General features: G+C 35.8%; 1 protein-coding gene across 1 annotated transcript; it reads right to left on the minus strand.

The window, feature by feature from the left end:
* Positions 1–1121: 1121 nt before the first annotated feature.
* Positions 1122–13422, minus strand: LOC137399274 (heterogeneous nuclear ribonucleoprotein L-like). The gene is made up of 15 exons (XM_068085308.1): positions 13335–13422; positions 10914–11021; positions 9764–9928; positions 9522–9634; positions 7326–7434; positions 7044–7226; positions 6855–6933; positions 3188–3319; positions 2963–3102; positions 2767–2824; positions 2491–2660; positions 2263–2365; positions 1992–2161; positions 1622–1832; positions 1122–1416 (listed from the first exon to the last, which is right to left on the minus strand). The coding sequence occupies exons 1-15, from the start codon at positions 13401–13403 to the stop codon at positions 1313–1315; spliced, it is 1914 nt and encodes a 637-aa protein (XP_067941409.1). The 5' UTR covers positions 13404–13422; the 3' UTR covers positions 1122–1312.
* Between the last annotated feature and the right edge of the window lie 31 nt (positions 13423–13453).

The raw sequence follows: 13453 nt of genomic DNA on the forward strand, positions 1-13453 counted from the left end.
AAGCCTATTTCGAGAAAATATCAGATGACATATTCTTTTTCGTTTAACAAGTTGGTAGCTATAAAAACAGTAGAAGAAACAGTTCTTGGAGTGTTGAAAAGGGTGAGGAAGCTACTGATAGGCTGATTTTATGTATCATTTGGGTACCTCTTGAATACGAACTAATGTCATCTTGCCTTTGCGCAAGCAAGCGTAGTGTTTAGGCAGTAGGGAATCAGCAGATGTAAATTAGTCATACATTTCCGGACTCGCAACTACCACACCTACAGAGGTCTTATTTCAATTTGTCTTCAAAGCTTGTATAAAAAACACAAGGAACTTCAAACATCCCGTTTTGTTTTATCAGTGAATTTATGTCTAGCAGTTTTTTAGCGCTCTTATCGCACACCAAAACAACAGCTTGAAGCACATGTTAGTTTCACTGCTACAGAGCCCATGTATTTGGTATCAAGTATACTAAAAAATTCTGTTTTAACCATAATTAAATGCATTACTGCGCATCAACTCAAACATTTGAACTATTTTTTCATAACCAACTTGGAGCAGCTAAAAAAATTCATTTATCAGGCAGCATTACAGTTTCAGATGTGTTAGTGATCATACCAAGTAATAATCCTTGTGGACCACTAATGCCTTGTTTATAAACATCTGCCTGGTTCTTAAATTGATGAGGAACTGCATCCACCATCTGCTTGGTCTGATGAAGATTTCATCAGACCAAGCACAAATTATCAAATTAACCACTCTTTACATTGATATAATGACATGGGCACTTGCATAAAATCACATTTATGTAATTTCTTCTCATGTAGCATCCAACAACAGGATAGAGGAAAATGCTAGGAATGTTCACGAATCAATCGTACACGCGTTTATAATCTTTGGTGACGCATTCATATTTCAATGATTTACTACTTTGCAAAACCAGCTTTAGTATTGAACTGGTTGGCACTTTGATCATGATATACATTATATGAACTACATACCTATAATATATAAGTATAAGGAAACAGACAGTAACAATTTGCAGATGCTATCATCTTTTAATGTCCGTTAAAACAACATGGTTGCGTCACAAGTCAGTTTACATACACCTCAAAGCAAAAATCTGATATCCTTAGGAACTTTATACACAGCTTGTATTTCCAGAGTAAAAATGCTGACAACAAGTAACATTTGTACAGTCTACGTTGTAAAATGTTTATAAGAATCATTTCATGCAATGCTGATGGTCTATATATACACAGTTGCAAGAGTACGAACTATACACATACACGAGCTATAAAACATTCGAGGTTATCTAATTCCGAGTCTATTTGCTTTCATGATCACCACGGTCTCGATCATTTCTTCCGAGTCTGTCTATGATGGGAGAGGCGGAGAAAGAAAGCTTCAATGAGAAGGGCATCTTACCAGCTACAATATGATTCAAAGATAAAAGTACACCTGGAGACACCGAATAAAAGGACCTAATTATACCTTTATACACCCAACTGAATTGACACAGGAGGCAGCATTTTTACTCCATTTGTAAGTGCTACGCTGTCAAAAGTTAACGCTGTCAATCAAAAGTATGGATTTTTATTCATTGGAATTGACCAGTAAGATAAACAGAACTCACAAGGGTTTGGTATGCTTGTATGGTTGGCGCAGACAATGGTTTCGCAGGCCTCATTCAACCCAGAATACTCAATAAGACCAGCAGCACTGCGTGCTCCACTTCGAACAGGAAACAATCTAATCCTCTCCGGCACGGGAGTACCAGTCTTCTTCATTACCTCCATCATCTCCTCTTCAGTGAAGGTTGGTGGAGCATTGAAGAAGTGCAGAACCTGTAACAGGTATTGAAGCACTAACAACTGCGACTTTTAGACTTTCTGCATCTCATGTGTTGGAGACAAGGTTTTTGACAGTGACGTTAATAGTGATAAGCAATGCTGGGTTAAATGAAGAAAAGTGGACGAATGAACGATAAAAGAATAAAAACACACCTTGGTAGGTGGGGAGAACCTTGTTTTGTTGATACTGTCGGGACTGAAGAACCTGTTGTTTTTATTACTGGAGAAGTCAACAGCTGACGGAGTTCCATCATCAAGTTCACTGGGGTTCGGGTGGATCTTCACAAATTCTTGTTTGCTGAAGCTCACAGACAAAGCCTTACCTACAGAATAGCAGGCAGATTCCTAGTTTAGATAATTGCCCACAGATGAGACTAACTGTGACAAAAAAGTTGCTTAGACAAAAGAGGACGGGTCTACTCACCATAGAAGAAGGCATGATTTAGGTTCATGATAGCCCTCTCACAAGAAGCTGGATCCTGCATGTTTACCATGGCCCCGCCTTCTTTGGTCCTCAAAATTTTAATCTGTAACCAAAGATATGCGATAAAACGACAGAAAACACCTGGCGAAATACAGCCTAGACATGAAATGGAAAGACAATTCACAGCTCGTCAACAAAACAAAGAAACGGGAAAAAGCCAGTACTTACAGTGACGACATTGCCATATATGCAGAATATGTTGAAGAGCTTTTCACATGTGAATTTGCCAGGAGCGAGACCATAAACAAGGAGAACAGAACCAGGCACAGGACCATTACCTGGTCCACCCATGCCACCCATACCCATTGGTCCACCCATATTTCCTCCACCTCTTCCACCTGTCAATATACATGTTTAATGTAAAGGAACAATTCTTTAGTGGCCAAACCTGAAACAATTATAAGAAATTACATTGCACTAGCCATTGTAAGAATGTACACCCACCTTGAAAACCACCTCTTCCTTGAAAACCACCTCGACCTCCTCTACCACCAAATCCACCCTGTACAGAAAAGATAGGTCAAGAACTCAAACCAAGCATATCATTCACAGTTTTCAAGTAAGTAACATCATGCGCTAACCCATAGTATCAAGGTCAATTTGACCAAACTGGTCTTCTTACCCATCATATAATACTTACGCCATTAAAATTGCCACCCATATTTCCTCCACCTCCCATATTGCCCATTCCCCCACTCATGTTGTTGCCCATGTTTCCGCCTCGATTGTTACCGAATCCACTTCCAGGACCATTGAAGGAGTCATTGCCACCCATACCACCTACAAAACAAATTATCAAAGTATTAACAATGACTAACATTGACGTGACAATAATCAATTTTGAGACAAATCAAGAGGACTATACCTCGCTGGTTGAAGCCCTGACTAGAAAAGGGTTCATTGAACGAATTCTGGTTGTTGCCACCATCATCCCATCCACTGTTGCCACCACCGAAGCCACCTGAAGGACCATCACCTAATAATGCCCCCTTGCCGCCTACAAGTAGAATGTGTACTGTGCTAGGACCAGTCAATATCCTTCCAACACAGCAAGCTTTTCCCTAAGGCTATTATAAAATACAAGACAAAACGAGACAGTAATATCCAACCTGGTCATAGCGAGATCATAAGTATCCATGGTAGGTGTCCAGACAATTCAGACAAGTTTATTGATTGGTAAGTGAGATAGATAACATACAATACCGCTAAGGAGAGAGGTGGCTGCCTAGCCAATGTACTCGGCCCAAGGTTGCACCTTCCAGATGAACTCTCTGGCACAACACGCCTCCGTACAAAGGCCCTGTATACAGGTAATACAATAAAACCAGCCCCTCAAAAATATGGTATATACACAACAGAAGTAAAAGTTGTCATGACAACAATTGCATTATATGAAGTCTAATGGAGAAAGTAACAACGTTGAAAAAAAAACAGCAAAATAAGTATAGCTATCTGCAACTTGTCAAAATGAAGCGAACAAATGGAAAACCTATAATTGAAAAGGAATACGTAAATAACGGACATGACAATTCAGAGGAATGTTATATCATAAGTGAATAACATAAAACGATTTTGTGAAGAATCAATCACATGCAATGTAAGCCATTATGTGGTACTACCATGGAATGTCTTGCTAAAGCTGCTGTTATGCAGTCTAACAGATGCACTGAATAGTGAAAGTTCATATTCCTGTGTGTTCTGTTCCAAATATTGTCTAGGGCATAAACCAACAACCTTGTTTATGGACAATGTTTATGTTACAATTTTTTTTTCAGAAACATTCCATCTTCGTATTGCGTTGATACATTTTACCTTCTTTATCAACTTGTGATGCTGTGAGATAATTCATATACTGTTTGCAGCCGTCAACTTGTTGATGATTTCCTTATATTTAAAGACGTGTGGCTGCTCTTGTCATATATATATATGCCTTCTCTGTGAATGGAGACTTTTCTGTTCTGCGCATGTAATTATAAGCTCTTAGGTTGCCAACCCATTAAAATTGTCAAGGACGAGCAGCAATCTTTGGACATGCCTCAACATGCGCAAGTGTTCTGTATCTGTATAGCCATTGAATGGGTGGTTTTGTGCAGACTATGAAGTTCATGCACCGATACTATGTCAATGCCAAATGTGACCCAACTAGAGAGTGAAATATGCTGCAGTTGACCGTTTTGTGGATGTAGTCTTGTAACTTAGCTTTTCAGCAGTGTATCACAATACAGGCAGAGCGTGAAAACATAATTTTTAGTCAAAACACTAGATAAAATGCAAGTAAAATCTGATAGTGACTAGACAACTAACATCAGCGCTTAAAAAATGCCTGAATCAAAGCATGCAGTATTCCAAATCATAAACAACTTTAGGTGCACTTATAGTTTTAAATTGTATCAGTTTTACTAAACTCTTACGAAATAAAACTATAGAGTACACAGCTGTGTGAAACACATCTGCAGTATAGTATACTTTATAATGTCGCGCTAGGACACTACTGGACAAATAGAGCAATGCTTTATGATCTACAAATATACTGTGAGATGGGATGGTAATTCTAATAACATGAAAGGAAACCTGATCAGTCTTGGTTGATACAGAGTGAGACGACTCTTAGCCTTTCATTATACAACACTGTCCCAGGTTATGATGCTGTGACCACTTATGATCACTGATAAGATGTAAATTTATACTGCATTTGAATATTTTAACATATTTACATTCTGCATTTTTTCAATTATATAAATGAACATCTCAATATTTTCATAATTTCAACAATTCAACTAGCATTTTGTTATAACATAATCAACAAACCTATCTAAAATGTTGTTTGTTACAAATTTATGAAATATTTTGATGACCGATCGTTTTCTTAGCCTGATATGACCGATAATATTGGCTAAGAATATTATTAACAAGCAGAACCTTATTACTGTTTTAGCAATTAATGAGAAATGAAATGTCTCATCCATCATATGCTAAATTTGCTTTATTACTGTCGCCATCTCATTATTACAACAGATATAATTATAATTTTTAGGGAATCGGTTTTAACATGTCGTTACAACTGACTAGGTACAGTAGACACTCCTACAACATAAATAATCTGTTCCAGGAACATTTACATTATCTGGATTTTATGTTATACGAACAGTAAAATTGGCTAATAATCCATTCAAAGATCTTTCCAAACCCGCCCTTTTCACCATGAAGAAAAAAATGACTAAATTTTCAACTTGTTTGCTGTACCATAACTGCAGTAATCATTAAGTTTGCATCGACAACTCTTCTTTTTCTGATCAATTTCACTAGTTTTAAAGACTGATTGCAGGAATTTCCTGATAAGTTGATGAGAAATTTTTCTAGACAGCAGTCTATTCTGCAAAGTAAAACTAATAACAAATATTTTATACGTCTACAATAAAGCAGGACAAGAATATTTTTTTCCACATAAAAAGGTGTCTACCGGTTCGTCATTCAACTGTATCTAGGGAGTCAAGGTTAAGATAAGACAACTTTCGCCGATAATCCAACTCATGACATTCAGATTAGTAGACCGACGCTGTAACACTTGCGCCCAATCAATTGCCTTCAAGTATTTATTTATTGGGCAGGTGTTTTGCCAACAACTCTGATGATCTATCATGACGAACAAAAATGTAATGGAAGTTCTATCTATAATATATACAGCATTATACAGATGTTGTTCTTTCTCTCACATGTGCGACGAGATGTGTTACCATTCAATTAGAATTTGAGAACTTGTCCCGGCTTGACACTTGATGTTATATCGAATTTTTACATAGTGCAAAACAAAACTTTGCATAAACATTTTACGTTATCTGGAATTTATGTTATAGGAGCGTCTATGGTATATTTAAATTTTAACAAAGTGAGATGTTTCATCTAACATGAAATCATCTCCCAGTTGCAATGCAGATATGCTTGTGTAAACATTGTTTTTTACCAATGACTAAATGTATGAAAGTTAATTAAGCTTAATTGGGCTATGATATGCATCAAGAGTGAACCTTAAGTTCATGGTAACCTGTAAAAGAAGAAACTGCAGCAAGTAGTACATTTCATTGCTGACGGACAATTATTTCTGATGCAATGTTATTCCATTCTCATTATTGACAATGATATACAGACAATGACGAGTGCAAGATTGCATTTGGAATCGATCCTTTTTGTTGACAAGTACTTGCAGTGTGAGAAGCTTACTTTTATAAATTCTGAACAATTGCTTGTACGATGTTACTATTTTCCATGAATCACTTTGATTATACAAATTGAACCAGTATTATAGCGTTTGGGATTGCTTCATTGCATTGAGCCAGTGGACGATGTTTGATCAGTTGTAACCACAAATGACCAACTACATTGATTTCTATATACATTTCATACATCTGACAAATACTTTCATTGAAACCTCATGGCGTTTTCGATTTGCAAACATTTTGTAGAAAGTTTGGTTAGAATCGTCCATTGTTATCATGAAACAAGACGGCATAATAGAATGACTAGGAGGAACTCACCACCAGCTCCTGGGTTAGGGTTTGTGAAATCAAATGTGTCCTTGTCATTTTTTGTTACATTCAGTCTTGTCAGATCAGGCTACAAACAGTTCACCAATGTTTATATCACACTTGTGGTTTCTCTGACCACAAACAGATGTTGCACAGCAGAAGACAATCATCAGGTTGAAAATGTAAAATAATACTCACCCCAGCAAACTCAATTTTGAGTGTACAACAACCAGAGTAAACATCACAGCCATTTAGGGTCTGCTTGGCTTTTTGTGCCGAGTCGTATGAATCAAATTCGACAAGAGCGGTGACATTCTGCTTGCGCATGATCATTATACGAAGAACTTCACCATGTGGTGAGCAGATCGTTTGGATAACATCCTACAATAAAACACGGATATATGGGGAGACATCGGTAGTGACAAAAGACCTTTGCAACACCCGAATAGTTATATACAAGGCAACAACTTTTAAACTCACCACGGTGATGGGGTATTTAGGATTCTGAACTACAATCACTAAGATCTTGCTTTCTGCTGATGAGTGCATTGGTCCACCACCCATTCCAACATCGAAATCTGGCATACCTCTAAAATGAGATCAAGAACTTTGTAGATGAATAACATTTTTGGGAATTGGAAAACGAAGATCAACATTTAATTTTAAAACAGGCAGCAAATCACTGCTTGTACATTTACATATAAAACATGTCATTGCGGTACAATTTCTTTACATAATATAGCTGCAATGAGGCCAAATCACAAAATCAAAAGACATAACCATCATGTAAATTGATATGATAAGTACTGCACCACAAGCTTCTGCATAACTTTCCGATCTGGAAATCGCCGAAACACTTTTTGGTTGTCAAGAGAGAATAACGCTAGCTAGTGATATGAGAAGATACCTTGTGGAAACTTAAAGATATGCAAAATGAAAAGCATAGGCAATATGAAATCCTTCATCTAGCATTACAACTGCAACAACGCTAGGTAAAATGCAGTAGTAAGGCAAAACAGTTTCTGTAAAATTCCGAGACATCCAGTTCGATTTGAGACCGCATATCTTTGTAACTGCTTTGCTATCCTATGAGTAACTCAACTGTTATGCCAAATGCTTGCACAAGCATTTCTTTTATAGAACTGTCTTGCTGTATAATAATTTGGCCACTATATATGGCTGTATAAAAATTCAACCACTATATATGGTTGTATAATAACTCAGCCACTATATATACAGTGTAGCTGTTAAGCGTAAAAGATATTCAAGGGAACATCGATAAGTCTTAGTCAAGTCTAAAGAACAAGTACAATTATTGTGGTCAAAGGGAAACTTTACAGTCTAACCTTAACATTCATCTTATTCTATTACAAATATATACAGTACAGAAGAGAGCATAAAACATCCAGAGTAGACAATTATGTGAAAATTACACCACAAGCCTTCCTAACGGGACTAGTTTCTAGTAGAACAGTGATATTAAGTGACAAACTCCATGTTTTCATGATGCGTATGACCTTGAATCAAACATGAATGAAGAAATAAGTAGGAATTTTAATCCCAGTGATATATTGTGTGGTAGTAAAGAGCAGCTTGACATTTTGCTATGTATGCTTCAAGCCCATCTACGTGACCATGCAGTATGACAGCACACTTATTACATTTTGCCTTAAAATCTTTGCCTTCTGCAGTTCATGTGAAAATCTGCCAAACGGGATCCTATTTGAGAGGCATTTTGAAAATTTATGGCACAACTTTAAAACTTTTCAAAGCACAAAAAACTTTTATAAACTGAATTCTAACAATCCAATTGCAAACTTATAACTTTTTTGCCCAAAACGATTTTGCTTTAATTTCCAATTATGAGCTATCTCCTCTCACGAACAAAACTCAGAAAGCTTTTCATTCATTATTAGAGACGATGATGGAATTAATATATTTCACACGATTTTCATATTGCACCAGTAAAAGGATCATCATATTACTTGATAAAAGCAATTGAAAATGAAATTAACTAATCCATTGCGCTAGGATTTCATGTAGTTGCAACTTGAGCTCCAACACCACCTTACTACAAATACCATAAAAACAAGTTTTTTTGACTGGTTTAAACTGAGCCAACGTTGGACATTCACATTGATTCCAGTGCCATGTTGAAAAAGCTAAGGAGTTGTATTCTCTTAGTTATTAATTAGCGATGCATATACGTGAAAGTTGATCGAGAAAGGATGAATGGAAGTATTGAAAATGTTTCAAACTGAATAGCTAGCGTGGTATTTTAATGTGCATCATTTGCAAGCGCTGTTTCCATTATTCACAAGCATGATGGAAACGATAAAGTTTCCATTATTCACAAGCATGATGGAAACGATAAAGTTTAGCGGATTGCAAAACTCGTGAATTTATGCTGTTCCCATGATGCGATTGACTTGCAGACTGGCTCAAATTTGTGCATCACGCGTGTCATGGAAACATAGTGACTGACTGATAGCATGGTAACTTTTGTTAGGCAATTAAATTGAATTAGTCTTCTAAATACCATATTTTAAGATAACCCACACAAAATAGATACATACATCAAGACATCATACATGTAATAGCCCTATCTCAGCCTTTTAAAATTACTTAATCTTAGCGCTACTATGATTGGCTTTAAACATAAATCTGTTAGCTTACTCTGGTCGTTTGATGCTGTCACTGGTAGAAAAATTGAAAAATGCTGGCTGCCCACAAACATATATGGCGCTTGACTCTGAGAATCTCACTACTTGTTTAGCAGAATCAACATTCTACAACACAAGAGTGAAATGATGCACTCAAACTTTGCAGGTTTGAAAACAGATAAAGAAGGTTTACGAAACTGACATTTTATGAGCTTGCATGTGATCAATAATGGACAGTCGCAAGAAAATGCCTACCTCAAATTCGACTAAGGCTTGTCGGTTGCGTGGAATCATCATGACATAAGATACACGACCAAAGTTCTTCACAGCTTCCACTAAATCATTTTGTGTTGCATACTCTCTCAAACCTCTGACATGAAGAACCCTTGACGGAGGAGCATTGTGTCTCTCTACATCAGGCTGTAATGAATTTTCTGTCGGTCACATACATTAATCTAATGCTTCTAGCAATATCTCCACGCTGTAGCCAGAACAACAATATTGAGAACACATAGCTAACAAAAAGTTAATCATCATGCATTAAAAATAGAATAAGTGGAGATTTCTTAGAGGTTTATGCAGACAACTACTGAATTATGGACTGTATTTTACCTAGTATTCACAATGCCTTGAAATTTACATTAAAACCCATTTTATTACAGTTCATCCCACAACACGACATTAATTTGTTGTGGTGTTAGCATCGTAAGGCAAAAATGTTGTATACAGGGGTAAAACCCATAGTACATATCTGATGCAAACACCCCCTGGTAAAAACCATTCAAACTTTATACAAACACCGTACATATTAAAATTTGTTACAAAATAGTAAGTTAACCTTAGCAACTCGTTACCTATAGCAACTTTAGCGTATTTATTTAGTGGTTACGATTCAAAATAAAATGGAACATCACAATGTATTATGTGTGGTGCGTACCATAGGGAGTTCTTACCTTCGAGACAAACATATAACATAAACTTTTAATTTAACTTGAATGAATTTAGCTTATGCAACGCACACTTAAAGGTTAGTTTTAGTGGATTTCGACGAATAGCATATTGGCATCTTTGTTATTGCGACTTATTCAGGGCACCAACAATCAAATATAAATTTTGAGAAGAATTTCAGTTGATGTCAAATGGCGAGGGCAAAAAGCATTGTGTTTAACATCGTAAGATGAAAAAACCTTATAAGCCTACACCCGAAACACCAGTTTACATCCAGCCATATAAAAATGTAAAGTCGCCGTAGGCCTAAATGTAAAGGTTTGTTGTGTACATAAAAACTAGTGTTCTGAAACATGACAAAAACCTCTTGACAGCAGAGCGAAATGCAACATTTTAATGATTGAGAAAAAAATGTGACAAATTCGTTTTAACTAAAAATATGATATTAACTACTTGCATTTTTCTCAAATCTCCCGCTTCCTCTGTTTGCACTAGAAGATTGAAACCTGTCATCTCGTCTTGCTCCGCTATCATCCCGACGATCTTCAGAATCACGTCCTCTACTCTGCAATCAAAAAACTTGACTAAATTTCATTAAGATGTATCCTGACAATATCTTAGGGCACTCACTGGTTTGAAAGTCAGTGCTCTAAGAATAAATCCCAATAGGGTTGCATATAGATACACCTTTTCAAAATCCTTATAATTACTACAGTCATACCTGTCTCATACAAGTGGACACATGTGCAATCAGTTGTAAACCCAAATGACCAGCTACATTGATTTCTACATCCATTTCATACATCTAATAATTACTTTCATTGAAATATATGTTGTTTTCAACTTGCAAACTTGTATGAAGTTTTGTCACAACCACCCACAGCAATCATGAAACAATATATATATATGGGTCTATCCACAAATGGAGTTTTTTGGCAAAATTTTAAAACAATTTAATTAAAATAATGCTTCACATATGAAGTATACATACCAACCCCTAAAATAGAAACTAATTGTGGGGATAGTGCTCCTCTATCGTGTTTTAATAGTTTGCTAAAGTTGGTATATATGCACAAACTACTTTATAGTCATAATAGCAAGATAGAGATGCTTGTACACGGTATGCATATTACTCTGAACACAAATATCTAGTTGTAACGAATTTTAATATGGCTATGCTGCCCATTAATGCATAAATTGGTATTGTGTGCACTAATCCAATGGTGTGAGGCTCTTTTGTAAGCTGGCATGTTTTGAGTAACAATGGTGAGAGGAAACATCAATAAGTTTCTCCTACACTTGTATTCTTAGATCAAAATTAGTAATTTGTTTTCAACGGTAACTTTGTATGTTGTACCTTTAAAACTAATTTCAGTTTGGCTCAAAGTTGCATACACTTCCAGAATTTGTGTCACCATTATTACACCCCTAACTCATATAATTATAGGATTATTTTGAGTGAATTTCCCATTTAATAGTAATTTGTGGTGTTGTTGATGTTCTCATGTACGAGTTACTCATATCGTAAATTTAAGCCATTATGGGAACTTAACTAGCTTCTTCAAGCAAGTTAGCAAATGGTTGCTACCTTACAAATGTATTACTGCGACTTTGATACTGAGAATGATTCTAAATTCAATCAAATTTACTCATGGAGTAACTTGTAACAAGTGCTTGAAATAGAATTTTGTTAGGTGGAAAGTCTGCTGGTCTTTTCTGCTTTCAACATGGACAAGACAACATCTGCAGAGCAGATGCGTAAATATTGTAACAAAATACCTCAATATTCACAACAATAGACTTAATATCTGTCTGTCCAAGCTAGTCAGAATCAAAGGAGTACAGCAAAAAGAAGAGCTCAACTTACAGAAGATCAATTGGAGAAAACTCGAGGAAAAAGCAAGAATTAGAGTTCAGCAATACAGAGGTCGCAAAAAACCTTTGTAAGTAAAATTAACAGCTATGTACATTTCTTTTTTTTCTTCAACTAACTTAATGCTTTACTACATTTGCTATACTATATGTTACAAGTATTTTGTAAAAAAAATGTTATCAAGTTTAAATTCATTTTTGTAGCAAACATTTCCAAATTTGGCGAGCAACAATCTGAAAGTAAAGCTGTGAAAAGATTGATCAGAGTAATTCCAAAGGAAATGTCGCCAGTCTGTCCGTAAACTAGCAATGACAGTTGAAATATCATTATCGGAAGATGGCAATTAAGATGAGAAAAAATGAAATAGAAAAAAGAAATAGACAAACATGACATCGGAAAGTTCTAACTTTTACATAGATCCTGATGACCGTGGCATTAGTGATCCAGAGAGTGACAAAATCTTCTATCAAACGAAAATTTAAATGCTCTTTCAGACTCTTCAGCGTACTCAACAGTGTACTGTTGAGCTAATATTTTGAAATATTTAGCTAATATAATAGTATTGTAAATGTAGCATTGAACGATTGGACAGATATACTAATTAGTTACAAGATACAAGTCCAAAGGCATTAGCAAAACTTATATGTTGGTACAAATTACCGAGTTAAGAACTGAAATATATAACCAGAACAACAAGTGACCTCGTATCTTCAGATTAAAAACAACTGATGCTGTGTTGATATTTTATATATATATTACAATATTTATTAGTATCAGATATCAATATTTGTTGGCTTGAATTATTTTAACATATGACGAGTATACAACGTTAGTACGTTTGAAAAAGTACAGTGTACTAGATTGTTATTTTGGCATATTTATTCAAATGGTGACAGATTAAAGGAGAACCGGAACTTCATAAAATTGCTTGTATTGAAAGGTGGCTAAAATTCTCATTATATTTCTCGTTTCAACATAAGTTTTATAAAATAAATAGATGCTTACATTAGAGTAGTCAGGTCGGTCATTTCTATATTTTTTCATTGGCGGTCCGTCATCTCTAAACCTATTCATGGTTGCAGCGTCTCGAGAAAGATCGTAAAATCTCGTTAAGTTTCCTGTTT

This window comes from Watersipora subatra, chromosome 7, assembly GCF_963576615.1.
Source record: "Watersipora subatra chromosome 7, tzWatSuba1.1, whole genome shotgun sequence".
Taxonomy (NCBI): domain Eukaryota; kingdom Metazoa; phylum Bryozoa; class Gymnolaemata; order Cheilostomatida; family Watersiporidae; genus Watersipora; species Watersipora subatra.